This window comes from Macrobrachium rosenbergii, chromosome 5 (assembly GCF_040412425.1).
Source record: "Macrobrachium rosenbergii isolate ZJJX-2024 chromosome 5, ASM4041242v1, whole genome shotgun sequence".
In the NCBI taxonomy this organism is placed as follows: domain Eukaryota; kingdom Metazoa; phylum Arthropoda; class Malacostraca; order Decapoda; family Palaemonidae; genus Macrobrachium; species Macrobrachium rosenbergii.
The window spans coordinates 52,268,237-52,293,506 of NC_089745.1; the positions used below are offsets into that span (position 1 = coordinate 52,268,237).

Sequence of the window (25,270 nt, forward strand, 5' to 3'; positions counted from 1 at the left end):
ATCCAAGTAGTACTTAAGAACTATAACTGGGCAAAGAGTTCTCTCCTGGTCTGCTGGCCCAAGCATATCTAACAAACTCTTGATCATAAACGAATGAGACCATGGGTTGGACAGGGTTTCATTCTTTGCCAGGAATCCAAGTGTGAATGAGCAGACCACATCTCCTTGCGAAAAACCCACTCGCTTACTGAATGCATGAAATTCGCTGATCCTCTTTGTCTGTAGCTAAAGCAACTAAAAAAGTGTCTTTCTGGTCCAATTTCCCAGTGATAAAGCATGAAGGGGCTCAAATGTGGGGCCAGAGAGCCATTTGAGGGAGACATCTAGATTCCAGGCGACTGAAATAGACTTCTCTTGTTTGGAAGTGTCTGAGGACTTAATTAGATCCCTTAAGTCTTGATTAGCAGACAAATTGAGACCTCTATGTCTAAACACAGAGTTTAGTATAGATCTATAACCTCTGATTGTAGAGGTGGCCAAGCCTCGAGAGGACCTCAGAAATATTAAAAAGTCAGCGATCTGTGCCACAGAGGTTTTAGAGACGATACAGTGTCTTTGGCACCAGTCACAAAAGATTGTCCACTTCGCCTGGTAGACATTAGCGGAAGGCTGACATCTGCATTCGGCGACTGCTTCTGCAGCTTTTCTTGAAAAGCCCTTTGCTCTGACAAGCTCCCTGGCAGTCTGTAGCCTGTCGCAGCGAGAGCGGATAAGCCTAGGTGGAAGCAATGGAAGTGAGGCTGCTTTAGAAGGCTTCTCTTCAGAGGTAGAAGTCTGGGGAAGCCTTTTAAAAGGCTGAAAGGTCTGGGAACCACTCCTTCCGCGGCCAAAACGGAGCTACAAGTGTCATGGACACGTTGGTGTGGGTCATGAACTCGTCTAGTACTTCCCTCACAATGCTGAATGGTGGGAAGGGGTAGACACCTAAGTCCGACCAGTCCTGGAGCATGGCATCCGTTGCCCATGCCAGAGGGTCTGGGGCTGGAGAACAGCAGACGGGGAGGCAATGGTTCATCAACATTACAAAAAGGTCTACCGACAGTTTTCCCCACCGTTTCCACAAGTCGGTGCACACCTGTGGATTCAGTGTCCATTCCATCGGAAGGACCTGTTTCCAGCAACTTAACTTGTCCGCCAGAACATTTAACTTTCCCTGGACAAAGCGAGTTATTATCCTGGTAAGGCTGATCTCTGCCCAGAGGAGATCCTTGGCTGCTTCGTAAAGGGAGAAAGGATGAGTCCCTCCCTGATTTTTGATGTAAGCCAATGCGGTTGGGTTGTTTGAGTGGACTCAGATTGTCTTGCCACAAATCTCTGTCGCAAAATGCTGAAGAGCCAAGTGAATCGCATTCAGTTCCCTTACATTTATATGTAATTTCTTTTCTTCTGACGACCACTTCCCGGATATTTCCATGTCGTCCAAAAGCACCACCCAACCCAGATCTGACGCATCTGAGTACAATGTTAGGTTGGGGTTCAGCGGGCACAATGACTTTCCTACTAGGAACCTCTCCTCTGCAAGCCACTCCCGAAGATGATCCTTGATCTTGGGAGTGATGTGGAAAATGAAGGAATCTTGGAGAGTTTTCCTCTGCCAACTGGCCTCCAGGAAGAATTGCAGGACTCTTGTGTGTAACCTTCCAAAAGGCACGAACTTCTTGATGGACGAGAGAGTGCCTAGCAGCTTCATCTACTCATTGGCTGTACACGATGGGCGAAATATGAAGTTTCTTACTTTCTTCAGGCAGTCTTGAATCCTTTTGTGGGATGGAAAAGCCTGAAAAGTCAGAGCATTGATCCTCATCCCCAAATAGAGAATTGACTGTGTTGGAGTAAATTGGGATTTCTGAACATTGATTATAAGATCCAACTCTTGGGCCAGTAGTAGAGTCTTTTGAAGGTCCTCTGTGCATCTTATCTTCAATGGGGAGCGTAGTAGCCAGTTATCCAGATATAAACACCCGTTGATCCCCATGAGATGGAGCCATCTTGTTACAGGGGTGAGAACATGGGTGAATACTTGCAGAGTTGTAGGGAGGCCAAAACAGAGAGCCCTGAACTGAAGGACCCCTGCCATGGAATATAAACCACAGATACTTTCTGAGTCCGGATGTACTGGGACATGGAAAAACGCATCCTTCATGTCGATTGTTACCATCTAGTCTCCCTGACAAATGGCTGAAAGGACTGAACGGTTTGTTTCCATTTTGCACTTGGTGGTCTGCACAAAAAAGTTCAATGCACTGACGTCTAGGGCTGCTCTCCAACCTCCTGATGCCTTGGGGACAATGAACAGGCAGTTGTAAAACCCCTGTGCTTACGTCTTCGACCAACTCCACAGCTATTTTCCTGAGTAGCGACGATACTTCTTCCTTCAGGGCCAAAAGCCTCTCCAAGCCTTCCGAGTAGGCTGTTAAGTTGATGGGCGAAGATGTCAAAGGTTTTTCCCTGAATGGGATGGCATAGCCCTCTTGTAGGACTTTTACTACCCAGGGTTCTACGTTCCTAGCTTCCCATTTGTCCCAAAACTGGAGACGCCTGCTCCTACGAGGACACGGAGGGCCAGAAACTCACTTGTCAGAGGCCAGTTTGGAGGACGACTTCTTGGCCTGGTGTCAGGCTGCAGCTGGCACCAGAAGCGCTGAGTGCCAGTTGAGCTAAGAGCTGGGGACTGGCAGGCACTCATGGGAGCTGACAGGCGCCCGTGGTAGCTAGCGGGCACCCATGGGAGCTAGCGGGCGCCTGTGGGAGCTGGCAGGTGCTCGTGGGAGCTGGTGGGTGCTCGTGGGAGCTGGCAGGCACTTGGGGCAAGAGCTGGCACCAGGCGAGCTGAGAGCCAAACGAGCCAAAAGCTTATGGCTCTGGAAGCTCCACAGCTGGCGCCAGACAGCAGTTGACGCAAGACTGTAGCTGTCACCCAGGGAACTAGGCGACAGGCAACCTAGATGATCGGGGATCACTTGAAAAGAAGCGAGACATGGAGGACAACTATACTTCCAGCAGGGCTATGTGGAATGGAAGTAGAGACACACAGGATGAATATAATTCCAGTAAGACTAAGTAGAATAGAAGTAGAGGACAAATGAGCCTGAAAGCTATGGAGGAAGAGGCTGCTCTGATGTCCTTGAATTGCACTTAAAAGGCAAAATTTTTCCTTAAGCATTCAAAAATAAGCCCTTTCAAGATGTGATCTTAGTCCGATTCTGCTCATGTAAAAACCCGAAAGCTGTAGCTGGACAGAAGGATCTCTCTTCTTCAGTCAATGATGTCCATTAACTTCCTAAAGGAGAAGGGACGGATCCAGAGCTTGAATAGATCCTCGTTATGGCTAAAAATCCCAGGGTAAATGAGGAAAAAAAGCATCTCCCAGTGAAAATACCTTCTCTAAATGATGACTTGGATCTCACTAGTGGGTCCTAGTTGAAGCCAGAGGTCACTCGGAAGGGTGTCTTCCATGTAAAGTTGCCGAGAAGAGGAACACAGGAGATCAACCAAGAGACTTGTCAGTCATTGAGAATACATCCAGGATCCAGAAGACCGGATTCCTTCCTCGCTGGGACGCATCAAAGACCAGATAAGGTCATTAAAACTAGGCCCGTGTTTAAGCACATAGTTAAGCATAGATCAATACCCTTTACTGATGGAGTACGAAAGATGTAGATCTCCTCAGGTACAGAAAGGGTATCTGAAAATGGACCACAGATGTCTCGAAGAAGAGGGGTAAAGCCTGCCCACTTAGACTGGCAGACGGGGCTAGGAGAATGACCTCTGCAACCACACTACAGTACTTTAAGCAATAAGACTAGCAGAAAAATCTTGTACTGGTGATTTCTGAAGCTTCGAAGGTTCCTTCAGGTGGCAAATAGGAACATAGATGGTCTGCCTCATGGACTCCAGAGTTCCCGCCAGACCAGGGGACGTACGGAAGTACCTGCTATCAGTTCATCTACAAGAACTTTAGACGACTTGAATGAAATGAATCCAATCTGTTAACAGTAGAGGTTCTCTTGCTTGGAGAGAAAATGTAAGAGAAAACGAGCCTTTCTCCTCTACGTATATGCTAGGAATGAAATCTCGTTTAGAGAGAACTTCTGCAGTCCAGGTGTAAACTAAAGTCAAGAAGCACTGAAGTTCCCAAGAGAAATGCTCACAGCTCTCTAACATATCTGAGAAGGATCCATCATCCAGGGAGCACAAACCAGAAAGTTTCCAGTTAACCCGTGGGTTCCTCGAAAAAGATCCGAGGTGTAGAGCAGAAGACTAAGTCCAGGCTTGGAGGAAGAAGGGAGTTCCCAAACTTCATCTATGTATGTACATCCACCATTGCAGGTCTGACTCATATGAAGTTTGTCTAACTTGACTAACGTCTCAGTGGACAACAGAGTTCCCAGAACAGTAGAATCATCCACTAGTGTTCCAAGAAAGAAGAAAAAAGGGGCAATATTTGCAGACCGTCTGAAACAAGCAGAGATTCTCTAGGCAGACAGAAAGCCTGAAAATTCTGAGAGTTAAGACTGACATCCAAGAAGGTGACTCTTGCAATGTAGACTGTGTTCTGAGGAAGAGGTGATGTAGGTCTGTAGGCAAAAATAACAGGGCTGTTCACGACTGTGTCACTCTCACAGTAGAAAAGGAGCACCAGAGCTCTCTTTTCTTGAAATTCCAGAGAAAAGAGTGGAAAGACCTAAAACCCATCTCAACTGTCCTTGTCTGTACACAACAGGACTAAGAGACAATCCAAGGCGATGTCTCTCGGTAAACACTTGGGAGTCCTTATCTTCTTAGCCCGTGCTCCTGCTGCCAGTTCGTGCTCCTGCTGCTAGTCAAGAAAAAACTTTTTACTTCAAAATCTTGACTAGATCTCCAACAAGGAGGTCTTATTCTGTCGAAGCAAGAGGACAGGACTCCGAAACACTAATTGTCACTAAAAAGGGAGCAACGTCGGCTCATCTTGAACCCTAGGTAAAGGTGGGACAGACTGAAGAGAGCCAAAATGCTATTGCGCAGTGTATGGTGCTCAGAGGTCGCTCAGAAGAAGGAGTCTGATACTGAAGAGTTGGCGCCTGGTGATCAGAGACTGGCACCGGCCACTTGAAAAGCTGGAGCCAGGCATTCACTTGGAGACTGGCGCTCAAGAAAGAACAACAGTGTTCTTAGCAAAGAAAGGCGCCAAGTACTAAAGAGGAATTGACACCAGACACAAGAAGGCTGGCGCATGAGAGCAGACAATGGGAGCTCTGAAGGTTGGCGCCGGTACTAAAGAGAGCGCTGAGCGCCCGGGAACTGGTGTTGGGGGTCCAGGAATAGGCATGAAGAGAACAGGAACTGGTGCCAGACACTAGTAGGCTGGAGCTAGGTGCTCAGGAAGACATCAATTCGATGAGAGATAGCTGGGAATGTACTACAGGCTCGACTGAGGGGCCAACTACCCATGGGCAAACCCCACCGACCTCCCTTAAATTTCCAATATGCCTCCTCCCAGGTTTAGGGGAGTCTGACAGGGACCTTCATCTACTACACTTCCACTAAGATGCCTTAATAGTGGCTGTCTGTCAATACCTGGGACTATGCAACAGGTTCAACAGAGGGAGCAACTACCCGGGGGACTTCCCACCAGACTCCACTGGACTTTCAGTATAACTCCTCCCAGGTCTAGGGGAGTATGACAGTGACTTAGGTCTAGGAGAACCGGAGGGCCAGATAATCACCTTCTCCACTGCACAACACTCACTTGCAAGGTTATTTTTCTGTTAACCCAGACACAGGACTGGCAATAGTATGGGAGGGAAGCTAGGGAGACAGGCGTCGAAGCAAGTGGATAACCGTATAGGGCTAGTAGAAGGAGAGAAAAAGGGTATGTCAGCTTTGTACATGCCTGGCTGATGGCTACAGTTCCCGCCTGTGGGTGCACTAGGGCACTCAGGCGCTTGTGGGAGCCTTGGCTACACAAAGCAGGAGTTGGCGCCAGATGGTAGGAGTCGCCCGTGGACGCTCAGGCGCTTTTGGGAGCCTTTGGCTGCTCAGAGCATGAGTTGGCGCCAGACAGTAGATGGGGCTAGTGGGTGTCACCTAGCAGTCGTATCATGACCTGGCATCAGGCTGAAATGGGCGCCAGTGGTTGCTTCTGGTTACTGGAAGTGTGGAACATTCACAATCTGCGCATCAACCTAGATGCATGTATCCTTGCACAGGAGAATTGTGAAACTTCTCAGAAAAAAGGTAAAATTTCATAAATGTACTGACAAAGCGAGTACTCTACACAATATACTGACAAGGCAAATACTGGGACCGATTCTCAGCCAATGAAAAGTGCTGTTATAACTTGTTACTTGTTGACACTTATCTAGGTCTCGCAAAACTTCCAAAGTGCTTGCAGGGCCTCCATTACCAAATCAAAAGTTAATTCATCAGATGTATTCCCCTGGGCATGCATCATCACAATGCATGTTCCAGGGCAATAATAAACAAAAAAGTTTAAAGTTTGTTTGAAAGACTTCAAATCCTCAAAATGCCTCGGCTCAAGAGGAAGCTTGCTATAAAATCTAGGAGCTGTGTAATAAGCCCCCTCCTCTCCTTACTATTTTCTGCCCTTACACTTTCAATTCTCTGCAAGGGAAGATGTAAGGGTTAAAGTAATATTATTTACTGATGGCTAGCAAGTATACTAGGTTCGGTAAACAAACATAAAATGCAAATCTTTGGCCTAAATGAATGATGAAACATCCAAGAATTACTTTTAAGGCAATTATATAACAACAGCTTGCGAACACTCTATGCCCTGTAAACCCCATTGATGTAAAAATTTGGACTAAAGGAATAGTGTATGATGCAAGAATTACTTTTAGGGCAAAACCACATTGGCTGCTTGCAAGTAGCCTAGGCAAAAGAAAGAAAGAAAGAATGGAAAACACCATCTGAAAATTAATATTAAGGCAAAATTATACTGAAGGCTTGCAAGTAATCTGTGTAAGATGCAAGAATTACATTTGGGGGCAAAACTACATCGGCGGCACGCAAGTAGCCATGGCAAAGAAAGTTTTGCCTGGATTATCCTAAAAGAACAACGAAACATTGAAGAATTACTTTTAAAGCAATTATATTGGCAGCTTGCGAGTGTCTACGCAAGGAAAACACCATTCGAAAATTAAATTAAGGCAAAATTATACCGAAGGCTTGCAAGTAATCTAGACCCGGTAAACAAAACATAATGCAAAAGATTCGGCCTAACGGAATGGCGTAACACATACGAGAACTACTTAAGGGCAGAGTTATTATTGCTGGCTCACAAGCCTAGATGTAAACAAAAGACTTTTAGACAAAAATTCTGATAACGAATCAACTTATAATAACAAAAACAAGGAAAAAACTCATCCTGAGATTTCATGAAGGTTACTAAATACGCGTTCCAGTGGATGTGTACACCACCGAAATCCACACATTATATCCGGAAAATAATGAATACAGCTGCTTCCATACTTGGTGTTTTCCTGAGCATAGCAGGAGCAGATTGAGGTTATCTGCTAAAGTCGTTCCTAATATTCCCGCTAGTGGGCGGAACTGGTCACCTACACAGACATTCGAAGTGTTACCCGCGAAATTTTGAATTCAACTAATAACTATGTAATTACTTGGTAAGTTACTTATATAAAAATACCATTCAAGGCACTACAGTACTGAAAGCTAGTTGATCCTTGGCATTTCATCCCCTTTTCCTTTACTACGTACAAATATAACATACATGTACTATGCAAGCACATATCAAACACACACATGTGCATTAATTTTTTTTATGCCTGTATGCCAGCAGATACTAACTTATTTCAAACGTCATTCTATTTAAGGAAAAGCAACTGGAAGAAGCATTATATTGGCTCAAACATTTGTAGTACTATTGGTTCTCTTTATACTGACCCTTTAATTGTTATAACCAAAATCATAAGCAACTTGCAATTTAGTACTTTACTAGACTGAAGGGTACTAGACAGGTAGTGTTCGAGTTACAATAATTCATTTAATGATAAATCGCTTTTACAATGGAGTTGGCAATTAATATTGATACAACAATATTTTGAAATTATGTATTTTTAAATTTCACGCGAGACTGGCGCATACAATCAGGCAGCGTACAGTGTACGATATGTTGGCCCGAGAGGCTGGAATAGGTACATTAATTCAATGAGCCAACCTCACTTGCTCTTGCTGTGTAGAAGTTAAAATAGGTCAGTGTTCGTTTGCAATTTTCGTGCGTTTGTAAGTAAACTCTAAAACTCAAATTTGTATCTTTACGGGTAGTGCTCGAGTTATGATAATTCGATTTTGCGATGGGGTTAGCAATTAACACCAATACAACAATATTTATACAATATTTTAAAATTTCATGCAGGAGCAGGCAGCGAGAGACCAAATTACAATAAACCAACTTCTTTTCCTCCACCTCTTTATTCCATCTTTTAGTTAAAAAAGTAAGAGAGAATGATAAAAGTATTGTTAGTAACATTATACTCATGTAGATGCATGCATCCATAAACAACCGAACGAGAAACTGTTGTTTTGCTAATAACCGAATCGGATAACAACTGTTTTGCTTGTATTTCAACCATTGTATGGTTAAACAATTACCGTAGTTATGTTACAATGACGTAAGTACAATAGGACTGATATATTTATACATTATATCCTTATTCGGTATGGATAAAAGATCGGCAGGGAAACACTGTATACTGCTAAATTTACAGTGCAAGTTGTAGCTGAAGCTGAGAAAACAATGTTCAAGCTGATAATGACTATAAATTATCGCGCATCGGCAACATGGATGAAACTCGACCGCAGATAAAATTGGAAAGAAAGTATTTTAATCAAGACTATTGAGCATGAAAGAACACATATTACTACTGTTTTCATGCTGATAAAAGATAAGCACGTAAAGCTCGTATTATGATGAAATCAAGAGAAAATAGCAAACACATATACGGTAGCCTAGCCTACATTATACAGTACTTCTATATTCACATATTGACATCGTATTATACAAAAATCAACATAATGAATGTGCATCTTTTCCGTGGATCTTTTAAAAAGTTATGCTTTACTACACTGTGTCCAATATTTTATATATTCTCATACTGCTTTTGTATTATAAATTGCAATCATACCAATCAATGTTTTGGTTTATTTCGCCACATTTAACTCAGTTCAGAGCACTTTTCTTATTTCTAGTTAGCATAAATGTCATCTATTAATGAAAAATTACCTAAATTAAAATTTCACAATATGTATTTAAGTTATATTTCGACTTAAAAACACTGTGTATAATGAAAAATATCCTTGTCCCATATAAATAAAGTATCTAGAGGCTTCATTTATGCTAACTAGAAATAAGAGAAGCGCTCTGAACTGAGTTAAATGTGGTGAAATAAACCAAAACACTGATCGGTATGATCGCAATTTATAATACAAAAGCAGTATGAGAATATATAAAATATTATTGGATACAGTGTAGTTAAGCATTATCTTTTAAAAGATCCACAGAAAAGATGCAAATTCGTTATGTTGATTTTTGTATAATCTGATGTAAATATGTGAATATAGAAGTACAGTATAATGTAGGCTAGGCTACCGTATTCAGTATGTATACAATATACCATAGTGTAGGCTAAGCCTTGTTTATTATTTAATTTATACTGAATTATCATAAGTCAATCTGCACTGAACCTGCAGAATTAGCTGACACTAATAATTACTACACCGTACTGTATATGTATAGAGTATACTGTGTAGTGTAGGCTAGGCTACCATATATGTATAGATGGTAATGATTACCCTAGTGTAGGTTAGGTGATATTCGAGATACGATTTTTTCAACAAACGATGGGTTTTTTGGAACCTGACCCAATCATTAGTTGGTCAATACCTGTATTGGGAAATTTTTGTGTGTGTAGCCTTAAGTCTACTTAAAAGATACAGAGAAATCAGTTTAAATACTGAGATCAAATCCTTACCTTTTATAAACAATTTTAAGATCTTTCCATTCTAAAAATGAGGACATTTTTGGCTTTCGTGCCAAGATGGTTGATATCAACTCCCTTGTAATTTTTTTCTTAACTTTATCTGGATGGGCTTCATACCACTTCTGAAGTCGCAGTTTGCCTTGACGGCTAAATAACAACATAAACTGCATCTGTAAACAAAACATCAGTTACAGCAACAAGTAAAATATGCAACAGCTAAACAATAATGACAACATGCACAGAATCAGAACATGACATTAATACAGTAATGTCAACCACCAAGAAATACCATTCATATGTACAGTACTGTATTGTGCAATGTGACATGGGTGGTTTTCTCAGATGATGATTAACTAGGAAAATGAGGGAAAGAACTTCAGTAGGATCTTACAGTAGAGTACTTAAATTTTGCTTAACATTAGTCAATGTCTGCTAATACACAATGGGTTAAGGGGAGTGCCGACGCCATAAGGCCCCATTACAAAGTAAATGACTGTTTCTACTATGATTGAAGGGATTTGCTTCAAATTTTTACCACTTATTCTATAACTAATAATGACAATTCTATCATGGGGAAATTTAGAAATTTGACCTCTAAGTTCATTTGTTTTGCAGTTGAAAAAATCACAATGTCACTTTTCAATTATAATATGCAAAAATAAAAGTTGCACAGAAAAGTGATTTTTCCATCTTTTAGCTTTGAAAAAGAAAGTTTTGAGAACACAGCAAAACAAAAAAATATTTGGACTTTCAAGAATCATGAGAGAATCAGGACATCTTGAGCAAGTTATCTCTATGACGCTACTGCTAGAGAGAATGGGATATTTTAGTGGGTGACAATTATGTTTGTATAAATTTTTTTGACACTCTTTTTACAGGATTTTTACAATTTGTCGTTTACAGTGCCATACAAGCGATGAACAAAATTGTCCATGAACCAATCTAAACATTTTTTTTTTTGTAATAACGTTTCAAGAAACGTTTATTTACACATACAGTACTGTATACTAGTGCAAAGCAGTGTACAGGCAGTCCCAGGTTATCAGCAGCGTTTCCGTTCAGACGGCGCGACAATAACCGAAAACCGCCGATAACCGGATTTCCAGCACTTATTGATGCCAAAAATAGCCGATTTTTGGTTATCAGTGCATCTCTTAGGTATGTATTGGTGCCAATATCCAATTATCAGCGCCGATAAGCAGAAATCGGCAATTTTCGGCGCCAAAAATTGCTAATTTTCATCGCTAGACAAGCACCATACAACTGGATTGCCGATAACCAGGGACTGCCTGTATAACTTACTTGATCCCATCCAGATTTATTCATAGATGTTTTTTACAAGTTTTTTTTACAATTTATGGTTCACAGTGCCTTACAAGCGATGGACGAAATTGTCAATAAACCAATCTAAAATTTTTTTTAGCATTATCGCTTCATGATATATTTATTTAGACATAAAACAGTTGAAAAGTCTTAATAACTAAAATTTTATAATTCCTTGAAATTCAGCAGTCAGCGCACCCCTTAATATAGTTAAGTTCTTTAATTTACCATAAATGAGACTGAAGAGAGAGTGTGCTTTTTAGGAGTTCATAAATGAAGTAAGCTAGGCATGAATATTAAAGTGATTTGATCAGGTATCTCCTCAGTACTGTGATTGCTTTTTATGAGCTTTCACTGAGATTCTACTATGACAATTACAGTAACTGTGTTGCCTTTAAGCACCTGTAAAGCACAGTACTTCATCTTTTGCACCCTTGCTGACTACTCTATATACAGAATGCTGTGCACACTGAACTGGCACCACTAGCTACAATAGTTCTAAAGACCCTGTGAAAATCTTTTAGACAAGCTTAAAACAAATGTTACCTGGCATCCCTCTAAGTCAGTGAATTTCTCTCTGACCTACTATTGGTGCTCCGGATAACTTCTAGACCACTGAACTTAATTCTATGTATTTTGGACTTATCATGAGAAGTAGTACTGTATGTCACAAAATCAAAGCAAATGTAGTCCTAGAACAAAAAATGACATTTTTATAAAATAACGTTTTACATTTACTTACCAAGTAATTACGTAGCTATGATTTCCACTCACATGGCAGCCTAAATTCAAAATTCATGTGCAGCGCTTCGACTGCTTAGTGTAGGTGACTAGTACCGCCCACTAACAGGAACATCAAGAATGATTTAGCAGACAAAGTCACTCTGTTTGTGCCTTATGTCCATCAAAGGGGAGGAAGGTGGGCTTGATTATGTAATTACTTGGAAAGTATATAAGTATATATAAAACTTTATCATGAAAATGTCGTTATTATATAAATAACTTACATAGCTGAATCCACATGGAAAGGTGAGACATGTGGACATATTCTACTCCAAAACAGTCAAGACATGTAATGAATTGAAATACAAAAGTTGCTAGCATTGAAAACAATGCTTGTTGTTCCTTATAGGTTAAGAGAGCTACTGCAGGTAGATACCGGCTCTGGTTGGTGCTCAACCTGTAGTGGCGTGGTGGTATAGCCATAGGTCACTCTACTTAAGTGGGAGCTTTGCTGCGAAGGATATGACCGATGGCTAGCAAAGAATAACACGTGCCGTTGCCCTGGGCGCAGTACCAAAAATAAAAAACAACTTGATAACATTGTCACCTACACTGAAAAAGGCCACCCCATCCACTGAGAGTGATGGGTGCTCCAAGTAAAATTGTACCCCGCCCGGCTCCACAAAAACTCGACACCTTACTACAAGGTGAAAAGACAGGGGAAAATCCTATGCTTCCTCCCATGATACCATGCCAGTTAATCATAATGATTGCAGGGTACTATGAAATTCTTAACAATGTTTTAACTTCCCTTAAAAGCAGTGAGAAGCGAAGATCGATTACACTTTCAGTAGGTCGAATGCAGAATGAAAAGGGGCATCTTGTGCCTGAAAGCTAATGAGGTAGAAGCTGCTCTGACGTCCTTAACTTTCACTTAAAAGTAGGAAAAATGCTCTCCTGAATCTGAAAGTGGTCTTAGAAACGAAAGTCCATTAGTATGAAGGACAATGCGTTCTTAGACAGAGGGCAAAAAGGGTCCTTGCCTGAACACTTTAGATTATGAAAGACCCTCTGCTCTTCTGATCTAGCTCAGGTAAACATGAAAGCTCCAACTGGATACAGAGCTCTCTATTCTTTCCCAGATCCAAGGGTGAGAGGAGAGTTGGCACCAGACGAGCGGGAGCTGGCGCCAGGTTGTAGTTGGTGCCAGGACAGCCAGGTGAGCTGGGTGCCCAGGAGAGCCAGTAGCTCAGGAGCTGGTGGGTGCTCCTAGGCTCCCTGGGTGCTCAGGGCACTGATCTCGGCTGTCAAGAAAGTCTTCTCTTCCATAAAGTTTTTAAGGAAGAAAGAATGGATCTGTCTTGGAAGGGTCTTCATTCTTGGCTAAAGATAATCCTTAAAGAAGAAAAATAAGAGATTCTAGAGCTGCTCAGAGAAGGAGGCAATCTGCAATTGGGTCACTGATGTTTCAGAGGAAGTGCCGAGGAGTCTGAGATGTCCGCTACGGAAATTTGATCACTTAGTCTGGTAAATGAGCTAGAAGAATGACTTTTGCTTTAGCAATAGCTTCTGTAGTACGTCTTAAAATTCCTTTGTTCTGACAAGCTTCTAGGGCAGTGAGAAGTCTGCCCTGGTAAAAGAGGGCCACCCTTGGTGGTATCTTTTAAGTGTGGTTGACTGAGTAGACATGGATTGGGGAAGGAGTCTTGCAGAGTCCACCAACAACTGTGGTAGGCTCGGAAATCCACAAATAATGGGTCAAAACAGGGCTATGAGGGTCATCATAATGTTGCAAAGAGCCTGAGAATGTTCAGCACTTCCTTAACCATGTAGAAGGGCAGAAAGATGTAGTGGTCCAAGCAGGAGGGTCTGGGACTGGAGAACGCAAGAGCGGAAGACAAAGGTTCCTTCATGTGGCAAACGGGCCCAAGGTCGGCCTGTCCCATAGATACCACAGATCCCGACATACCAGGGGATTCAAGGTCCACTTAGAAGAAAGAATGAGTTCCTGGCGGCTTGGTTTGTACAAGAACTTTAGATTGCCTGAAAAAATCGAGTGACTAGAAAACTTGATTTGATTGACTAGAGAATAAGTTCTCTAACTGTTTGAAGGAGATAAAAGAGCAAGTATGTCTCCTCGCTAACATAATAAACATAAGGACTGTGGTCTGGTCTAAATGGAAATCACAGTAGAGGAGAGAACTAGTGACGAGAAGTACTGAAGCCCTAAGTGGATCACTTTCAGCTCTCTGGCATAGATGTGAAGGCTCCATCTTCTGGGGACACGTCCTGGAAACTTCCCAGTTCCCCAAGAAAGCTCCCTGACGTGGATCAAGAAATTGCAAAAAGGAGAACGCTCCCCGACGCGGATTAAGAAATTGCAAAAACGACAAGTCTAGTCTCAGTGGAAGAGGGAACTTCTCTTCTGCAAATCTAAGCTCGGGCAGGCACCACTGCAGGTCCAACCTAAATCCAGGGATTTGGTAAAAAGCGACAGAGTCTGGTTGTTTTCCGTGTCCCCATAGGTTCAGCGTTCACAACCTTCAAGCAAATTCATTTCGAAGGGAATCGAAGAAGTCAGGTGTCCAGGAAAAACTGAAGTTCATGGTTAGAAAATGAAGATAAAACAAGAGGAGAGAGGACTCGAGATGAGGCTTGTGCCGTAGAGGCCGGAGCCTAGATCCCCAAACTGGAGGATCCTATCTCGAAACCACGAACTGCAAATACAAAGTCTCCATCCAATTGCCCTGGAGAATGGACAATAGGACTCGAAGAGAACGAAGCAAGCTGTGGGCCATACAGACTCGCTAGCAACTCTGTGGACTCGCAAAGCAACTGAGCGAACTTGCAGAACATTATGCAAACTCGCAGACAACTGGGCAGACTAGTTGTCGACCCCGCTGCTTCTGACAGTGGTGCACGAGGACATCTGTGTGGGATCGACTTCTTATTGGACTTGATTACTCCTTGAGTGAGCTCGATAACCCCTCATACAGACCGAAAACATATGTGGAACTTTACTTGGCCGAAACAAAAATCTGGCATGCTAATACGAAACTAGAAAAGTCCCTAGGAGACACAAAAGCCTGGGCACGGATAAAACAGTAGTCTTGTCCAAAAACAGATGTGATGAATTCTACTGCAGTCAGACACCAATGTCTAAACAGAGAAAATAGTCTGTGATCAGGAGCTAAACTTTCAGCGGCGTGAGACTATTACTGGTTAGAGAGCGCCGAGTTCTCTGGAACAGGCATTGGGCGTATGGGAATCAACTCCAGGTGCCATAAAGTTGGCGCCAGGAACTCGGAAATGATCCAACAGGGTTCATGGTGTTTCTCACTTGCTTGGAGCCCATCTTTCCACAAAATAACGCTCCGCAGAGATGTCGCCATTCCAAAGGGAGTTAGGCTGGGGAAGAAGCAGAAGGAATCACAGTGAAACTGCAGGAGGGCTGTGAGATGAAGCCAGTCTCCTTACTCTTGGAAGTAAGGGGAGAACGGCAACCGTCATCTGTGAGAACTTCAGTGGCTGAGAAGAACCGAAAAATGTTACGGTGCTTACTGTCTGCGCCGGAAACCTTGGAACTGTATGCAACAGAGGAAGAATGCAAAACTCTCCTAGGAAGTCTGTCTGACTACATCTCCATGGATAACAGAGTCCCCAGGAGACTAATCCACCAATGTTCCGAGAAAATGAAAAAACTAGCAGACCATCTGAAAAAGCTGTAATTCTCCTAGCAGACCGCAGAGACTGTGTACTAAGGAAGAACTCTGTAAATTTCTAAAAAGAAAATCAACTGTCCTTGTCCTTCACTGCACAAAATTCTTCAACAAGGAGGCCTAATTCGTGGAAACATCAAAGGGAGGAAAGACAGAAAAGAATTGTCTTGCTCCCTTCCCAACAATAAGTCAACGCCCAACTCCTAGAGAGACTTCTGGAGGACAAAGAAAAAAGAAAATACCAGAGGAAGGAGCTTTCTTCAGCAAGCTCCTAAACTCGGAATACAGTACTGATGTCCTTGTCTACTAACCCCTCACACAGGACGGGACTTCCGAGACACTAATTGTATCTTAAGAGGGAGCAACGTAGGCTCGTCTTGGCTACTTGGAAGCTGCTCTCCGACTCTCTACCAAGGAAGGAACATAAGGAAAATGCTCCAGACTGCCCCAATGACTGCAAGACAGGAGAGGACTGCAAACAGGTTCCTTGAATTTCTTACACGGTACTGGAGGAGAATGAGACCATCACCCGCACACCTTTACAAAGGGCGAGATTCATCCACAAAACACCATTGGCATCTGGGAGAAGAATCATCTGAGCTAGATGAAAGACGATGCACGTCCAGGGATACACCTTTCCAGCAGTGCTTGGCTGCAACCTGGGATTCAACAACAGGTTCAACTGAGGGGGCAACTTCCAGTGGGCAGACCCCACCGACCTCCCTTAGGCTACCAGTTTGACTCCTCCCAGGTTTAGGGGGGTATGACACTGACCTTTGCCTAGGAGAATAGGCGGGACTGGCAGCCACCTCCTCCACCAACACATCACTAACACTAGGTGCAATCGGGCGCTCCACCGACACTGCACTGGCACTAGAAGCAACAGAGCCCCTCTGAATCACTCTTATTGTCCATGAGGACCTTAACCGAAGAGGCTGATTGCACAATAGATTCAATAATCAATTCAAACCTTTTAGCAATTTTACAATCAAGGCTGGAAATGATGTTGGGTTCGGAAGCAAGAGAGCCCGGTAAAGGAGTGGGTTGCATAGCAGGAAAACTGGGTCCAGAAACAACAGGAACATCAATCTCGACGTTAGCACTGTCAATATCATGATCAACAGGAGATCCCTGACTAGCTAAAGACTTACTAATCTGTCTGGCTGTTGCTTTTCTCTTTTTATCTCTAGCAAGTTTATTTAAGTGAGATCTTAAAAGTTTTCTACTTCTTACTGTCCCAGTCTACACATTCATTACATCGCAAGTCTTCTGAACAAATTTGTCCCCTACAATCCGTGCAGGTAGAATGTGAATCGTAAAATCCCTCAGTCAAACGTGTATTGCAGCCTTTGCTGCAATACCTTAAGCTAGTCGAACTTGAGTCTGACATTTGGAAAAGAAGCCAACTAAAGTCACAATCAGTAAACAAGGAAAGTCCTTATAATCAGAATCACAATTAAGGTAAAAAAACAGTCTAACTCTATCTAATAATGCCGAAAGGCTATCAAATCAAGAATACTTCACCAAATACGATTGAGAGATCAATAGGAAAGACAAATTCCAAAATCTGGGCTGCTGCTAAAAGCTGGTGTACAGCCATTAGCCAGCAGAAACAAACTGAATACTTTTGCTAGTTGTTCCTCTTATCCTGAAAGTGGGCAGGGTTAGTCACCTAGCCAAACAAAATAGCGCAACCCGCGAATTTCAAAATTTTTAGCATCCAGTTAATAGAAACTATAGCAATATAATTACTGTAATAATTACTGTACTTTATAAGTTACTTATATAAAAATGACAGTTGTATCGGGACCTTTTTGATCATAAACTTAAAGAAACTGACGTGGGGATGTGTATAATGTGTTCCATGTACAGGCTGTGATAAAATGTACCTGGGACAGACTGGAAAATCCTGTTGCACAGGGATTTTCCGGCATCGTTATAATGTATGAACTGGTAATAAATCTAGTGGAATTTTAATTAATGTGGGAGACAAAGGCCATGTAATACACTGGAAAGATACAACCTTGTATAAATCTAGCAATATTTTTGACAGATTAATAATAGAATCATGTTTCATGAAAGAAATTAATATGAACCTCAATCCTGGATTTTATAAAGTTAATAATGTAATAAAAAATTATACATTTAAAGCCCCAAAGGTTAAAAGAGCCTTTACCCTCGTAAGACAACACAGTTATTACTCTTCATAACAGTGGGCTGTTTGCTGTAATACCTACTTTTGTAAATACTGTGCTAGCAACTGGATAGTTGATCTTTACTCTGGTTATGTATTTTTTTTATTAGACGAGTGTAATGTAACAGTATTGTACCTTTTCTCCTATCTGTTACTGTGACCAGGTTTTGAAATATACAGGCAATCCCCGGTTATTGGCGGGGGGTTTCGTTCCAAAGGCATGACGATAAGTGAAAATCACCAATACTGTAATTGAAAATTGGCACCTCTGTTAGGTATGTAATGGCACCAATCGTGATTATCGGCGCTGATAACAGCAGAAATTGGCACATACTGGTGCCAAAATCACCAACTTTTGTTGCTAGACAAGCCCCGAAAAACCGGACCACTGATAACCGAGCCTGCCGATAACTGGGGACTACCTGTGCTAGATGAAAGCTCAGTGTCTACAATCTTTCCTTCCACCTTTCCTGCGAGCGCTTCTCATGTTTATATGCCATGGGACCATTGTGGTATGGCATGAATGTGAAGTCTTGAGCTAACATTAAAAATTTTGGCAAGCTTTTTTTATTTTTCCTTTTAAGAGTGCTTACGACAAACCTATGATGCTAAGTTTAGTCATTCATAGCTTTGAGTATACAAGAGGAGAGATGCATAAATCCTATGTATATTTTATGAATATGGATTCCTACCTGTCTTACTCTATTCATTAAATTGATGTTTTGTTTCAAAAGGTTTCCAAAATTTTTTTTGGCAGTTATTCTCCTACAATCTTCAAGTTAACATTTTTAAGTTATATGGTTGTACTGTGTTATTCCAAATAGAAAATTTACTTCCCTGTATGTTGAAGAACAACTTCCTCATTGATAAATAAAATTTTCTATAGAGCATCTTCAAAATATTTTTTGGCCAATGAAGCAGTAGTATCCCACTGGTTGTGAATGACCAAAAGAAAAATAGGGAGTTTCTTATAGGAAAAGATATCTAAAACTCAAAAAATGTATGAATCATAATTACCATTATGAAAGAAGAGGCAGCCTAAGCTCTGGGCAACCTGCAATGAAAGGAAATATCCACATTAATTATGTATTTACTCTAGACAATTTCATAAGTCTAAGTATACTGTAAAACTAAATCTAATTATATCAATGAAATTTAAATTGCAATATACAGTCGTACAATACTACCATTCACATTATTACCAAAATAATGCAATACTGTATATACTGTACATAAAGAACAGTTACAGATCCACTTGGTAACATACTGTTAGCTATGATGGCAAAGTTTTTAATCTCAAATACTTTCAAGCAAGGGAAACATAAAATAAACTAAGAAAAGTAGAGAAGGGGTAGCATTGTACTGTACTGTCAAGAGGACTACAAGGGCAAGTAATAAACTATAAGTGTTAGTCTGGGGATTACATAAACGGATAAGATTAAGCAAGGCAAAAGAAAAAGTTGTAATATTTGAGAGTGCACATGACCCAAGACTGGAAAGGAATGAGAGTGAAAGTATGTTTTTGGGAGTCTCAATGTACAGTTGTGCTATGTGATTTAAATGCAAAGGTAGGGGGACAGGGAACAAAATGGTACAGTTGTTTTTTATGAACTTCCACGAGTGAATACACATGTGCAGAGTGCAGTGGCTGAAGGTGTACAGCTTTATATCTGGTAGATCTGAAAGTTAATTTAGATAGTTTCAGTTGCAGAGGAAAAGTAATTATAACAAGTAAATCAAAAGAGTGGCTGAGGTTAACCTCTCCAGGCTGGGCTAAATATACATTACCACCACCCTAAGACTGGAAAGAGGATATGCAAATGTGCATGGTATAAGAAATATTCAAAAAAAATTTCTGTACCTTCCAGTGGAAGTTGAAAGTGAATATTTCCAACCCTGTGCAGGGCCTCTTTTGCTAGATACTCATTAAAACATGTTAATTTTTGAGAGTTATACCTGTTTGTTTTATTATTTTGTTCATACTTTTTTTTGCAAAATTACAATTACAGTTCACATAATATCAAAAAAGATAAGAACTAAAATTAGCAACAATCGCTGAGTATACATGTAGTGCTGTACATACTTTATATGAACAAATACATACAAGATGTACTGGAATGGTGAAATGTTGTATCTTTTTCTGAGCTATACAAGTTCTTTCTTTCTAATATTTTTTTGTAATTTGTTTTGAAAAATGACACCTACAGCTCACATCATATCATAAAAAACAGGAACTAAAACCAATTGCAATCCCTAAGCATATTTACAAACAAATCTATACAAGAAGTACTAGGATGGAGAGATATAGTACATTCCCCCAAGAAATCTCAAGGGAGACTATTCTCCCTGTCCTGAGCTAAGGCGTGTGTTGCATGATAGTCATTTATGGCCCATTTAAGTGTTCTGAACATTTTCCCGCAATATCTGTTCAAATACCATGGTGCAAAATTATTATCATATGATAAGGCCTACCACTCCTCTTATGCCATGTTAAGGACAATTGAATGGAATTGTATTAAAGGAACGAAAAACAAAAGGATGGATTAAAGAAAGCACTTACACAGGTACACAAGGGGGGAATTTAAATAATGATAAATAAAAAAATAAAATGACAAAAGAGGACAGTTAGTCATGGGAAGAAAAATCACAATTTTTTTCAGTAAAATGTATTTTTCCTAGCTATACAAACCTGTGGTCCTTTACATTAGGAATTACTTACAGCACAGCTAGAAAGGACTGTTGAACTTTCAAACACGGTGGTTAGGCAGTTAACTACCATCCGGTAGGCAGGAGTCCCGCCTGCACGGACGTAAACATTCCAATTTGCCTTTCAGCCCAGGTGTCAGATTGAGGGGTGGCATGAGGAAGGCATAAAAATGTAGTGTAAAGGACCTCAGGTTTGTATAGTTAGGAAAAATGCAATTTACTTTAATAAGTTGTGATTTGTTCCCATACGATATACAAACCATCAGTCCTTTACATTAGGAAGGCTCATTGGTTGGAAGGAGGAATCTGAGTGAGTCTCTTGAACTGACTGGAGTTCGCCAACCCTGGGATTCTCTTCCTGGTTGATAGAGCAAGGAGGAGAAACCTGCCTCTGACAAACTGGTTGGGGTGTAGTAACGCAGGATCAATTGTCAGACTTCTGGGCCTTTTTCGCATGCGGGAGGAAAACGTAACCTCCCATGAAAATAGGCTAGGATGAACCTTAAGAGTCGGAGACAGTCAGGCAAATACAAGTATAAGGTTTGTCTTATTGTCAGGATCGCCTCCCTCCCCTTCCTAGAGGAAGGAGCAGGCTTGCTTCTATAATCCTGGAAGGAAAAATAGAACGGGAGCTCGATGTACAGACTGAGATGCATCGACTGCCAGTTCCACTATGTAACGGCTCGAGTCTACTCTCTGCCCGAAGGAAGAGGAAGGATGAGAAGGATGGAGAAGAAGGAGAGATCAGTCACTCCCGCAGTCATTTTCACATCCACATCCGAACATCTTCAGCAAGATGCAACCCTGCCCTGTTAGAGGAGCTGGGTAAGCTACACAACTTGTTGAGCAGCCACCAAAGGTCTCAAGGAAAAAATATCCAAGGACTTGTGGGCACCGTCCCAAAGGTAGAAAGAGGTGAAAGTGGTCTGTTGAGCCCACATCCCCACTTTCAGCACCTGAGGAACTGACAGGCTCTTCCGGAATGCGAGGGCTGGACCAATGCCCTTGACTTCGTGACCTCTCGGGCGGAAGGTACCACTGTCATCTTCATCAGCAGCAGAGTATGCTCTCCTGATTATCTTACAAAGCCACAAAGAAATCATGTTCTTGGACACATCTTTCTTGGACGAGCCAGTGCTAACGAAGAGTCGTCGACACTCAGCCCCAGAGATGACGAGTCCTATTCAGATAGCACCACAGCACTCTAACAGGACAAAGTAGCATCTTGTCTGGGTCATTATCTACAAAGTCCTCTAGGGAGGGGATCATGAAGGACTCGAACCTAGCGTCAGGGACCGATGGGCCCTGAGTCTTTGCTACGAAATAATGGACAAAATCAAGTGTAACCCATCCCCATCCCCTTGAGCGTTTAACATCAAAGGAAAGTCCATGCAGTTCTACTACTCTCTTCGCCGATGCCAGGGCAAGCAGGAAGACAGTCTTGAGGGTCAGATCTCTGTCTGTCGACTCTCATAAAGGCTTGTTCGGTGCAAGAGTCAGGCTCCTCAAAATGAGTCACATCCCACGCAGGGGGGCTGAGGTCCCTGGGTGGGCAAGACCTTTCGAAGCTTCACATCAGTAGCGAAATCTCGAAAGAGGAGATGTCTACATCTTTCAGCTGCAAGACTAGGCCAAGTGCAGCCCTACAGACTTTCACATATGAAGCTTCTCTCGGCGAAGGAAGATGAGGAAGTCCACGACCTGCTGAACAGTAGCTCTGACCAGAGAGAGACCCCGTCTATGACACCAATCACAGAAGACAGCCCACTTTTCCTGGTATAACGCTGCAGAGGACTGTCTGAAGTATCCAGCCGTCTCTGTTGCTGCACGGCATGGAAAGCCTCTTGCTTGCAAGAGATACTGGATAACCGCCAGCCGTGAAAACAAAGGGACTGCACTGCCTGGTGGTACCGCTTTACCTGAGATTGACACAGAAGGTTGGGCCAGGGAGGAATCAGAAGGTTGGGCCAGGGAGGAATCTCTCTGTGCCTCGGAGAGCATAGCTAGCAGGTCAGGATACCAAATGGCTGCCACCAGAATCATCCTGAGATTTGGGGTAACCAACACTTGGCTGGTCACCCTGTGAGACCCCCCCTGCTTGTTGACATATACCACCACTGCAGCGCTGTCACTCATCTTCACCACAGAGTGTCCCATCACTCGATCCTGAAACTCTTGGAGGGGCTGAAGGCTGCCTTGAGCTCCAGGATATTGATGTGAAGGTGCTTGTCATCTCGGTGCCACACTCCCAAAGTCAGCAACTCCTCCAGGTGTGGGCCCCATCCCTTGGTTGGTGCATCTGAGAACAGAAGCATGTCCGGAGGGGAAGAATGCAAGCATACTCCTATTAGGAGGTTCCTGTCATCCAGCCACCAGTCTAGATGAGAAAGGACTGAGGGTCTCGAGACTGGGACCAGTGCTCCTTCAGTCTCCACTGTAGAGAACGAAGGTGAGGTCGCCCATGAGGGACCACATTCCCCAAGGACAACAGGTGACTGATGACGACTTGCCATTGCTGAGCTGGCTGCTCTCATCGAAACAGGAACAGCTGTGCTGCCTTCCTGAATCTGCAGGTACGAGAGTCTGAAGGGAAGACACTTGCTGCTACCATATCTATCAGCATGCCCAGGTACTTTATCCTCTGCTTGGGGGTGAGATCGGACTTCTTGACATTTACTACAATCTCTAGATTGCTGCAAAACTCGAGGAGCTGATCCCTGTCCTGAAGCAACTGCGAGAGGGAGCTTGCCAGGACAAGCCAATCGTCGAGATGCCTCAACAGACGTATCCCATGCAAATGGGCCCAAGCTGACACTAGGGTGAACACTCGTGTGAACAGCTGAGGAGCGGTCAAGAGCACAAAACAAAGTGCCCTATACTGGAACACCATCTCCTCGACCATAAAGCAAAGGTACTTGCAGAGGATGGATGGATGGGTATTTGGAAACACGCATCCTTCATGTCCACTGTAAGCACGAAGTCGTTCTCCCTAATGGAGGCGAGCACAGACTGCGCCCTCTCCATCGTGAACCAAGTCTGGCAAATGAATCAGTTCAGGGGAGGGAGGTCTGTGATCGGTCTCCAACCACCCGAGGCTTTCTCTATGAGAAAGACACGGCTGTAAAAGCCTGGGGACTGATCTAACATTCATGAATTCCACAGTGCCCTTGCTCAGCATGGTTTGCATTTCTTGCCTGAGTGCGAGATCCTTTGGCGAACCAGCAACATAGGTTAGGGGGGACCGGAGAGTTGGTGAGGGGTGGCCGAGACTGGAATGGGAGTAGATATCCCTCCCGAAGGACATTCACTACCCCGGTCTCGGCTCTGTATCGCTGCCATGTTGCCCAATGGCTTGACAGGCAACCCCCTCACCAATGGCAGCAGCTGGAGGGGAACACCGCCTGTCACATTTCCCCTTCTTCTTCTTCCCCTTGCCCCCTTTTCTGGACTGGAAAGCCAGTTGAAAAGGGCGGAACTGCGCGCCCTTTCCAGCAGAAGAAGAAGGCTGGGTGTTTCTGTGGGCGTCCTTTGAAGCCTGGGTCTTCTTAGTGGCATCCACCAACTCTCTAGGGAAGAAAGAGACAGAACCCAGCAATGGTCCGTTCCTTAAGGTCAATGCTGACTCGGGACCTGCAGGCTTGGTGACCTGAGTCAGGACAGCAACACTTCTCTTCAGCACCAGGTTTGCCCACTGGTTTGCCATCTGGTGGGCAAGGTAGGAGATGGCTCTATCTCCAGACTGGCGCAGTCCCCCAAAGACGGAGTCCTGGGAGACCCTCTCACAAAACAAGGTGGTGTAGCGAGAGACCCAGGACTAGACAAACCAGGTCCCGGTCAACCTGCTTGGTTGGCAAGGACCCCTCTGAGGGCAAGTAAAATTGCTTCTGTTGAGGCAGTGGGGGAAGGAACTTGTATGAGCAGTTCAACCAAAGCGAATTCTCCTGCCCAAAAATAAGAATATTCACCTGGTCGAGCACACCCTCGGCAAGCGAGGACCACGGCAGCCCCACCAAAACCTTTGGCTCCTTGGGGCCCTAAAAGGTTTTGAGGTGAGAAAGACAATCCACAGCAGAGGCCTTGGCCCATTTCCTGAGATCACTGTGCTGACAAATCAGAGCGATAATCTCTGCCAAGGTCCTCTGTATTTCGGGGGTGTCTGCATCCAGGATACGGTCCTCCCGATATACTCTCCTGGTAGGAGGGAGAACCTTAGCAGAACCCTTAGATCCACCCTGCACTACTCGGGTGTACAACCGAGTCGATCCGAGTATCGAGCCAGGAATGTAGGCCTTCATAGCTGAACTCTGAGGAGAGGACTCTCCAGAGTTCCTCCTGTCCATCTAGCGCCTCCCAATAAAACCCTAGGAGGTTGAGGGGACAGGTGAGGAGGATCGGGCACTCCCACCTGTCCTGCCAGTAGAACAACAGGAGGGGCAGGGCGCATACAGTCATCAAACCATGGTGATGACAGCAACATGGGTCTAGGAGAGTGCCTACACCTTGGCGAAGCACTGTCCCGAGGAGTGTAGAGGTTCCCACAAGCTGAGCCAAGCCACCGTGGCTGGGTGGGGTTGAACACACGGCTGGCTGGCAAGAAC

General features: G+C 43.2%; 1 protein-coding gene across 6 annotated transcripts in view; it reads right to left on the reverse strand.

Annotated features, from left to right (window-relative positions):
- The window catches only part of AP-1sigma (AP-1 complex subunit sigma-2), a 133,314-nt gene that overhangs the window by 101,747 nt on the left and 6,297 nt on the right, over positions 1–25,270 (reverse strand). For all 6 annotated transcript variants that reach the window (XM_067104324.1, XM_067104321.1, XM_067104326.1 and 3 more), the window contains exons 2-3: positions 18,984–19,020; positions 9,999–10,177 (exon numbers count right to left, since the gene is read on the reverse strand). In XM_067104324.1, coding sequence (XP_066960425.1) covers positions 9,999–10,177; positions 18,984–18,986 — 182 coding nt within the window. In that variant the 5' untranslated portion in view covers positions 18,987–19,020. The remainder of the gene's footprint in view (positions 1–9,998; positions 10,178–18,983; positions 19,021–25,270) is intronic.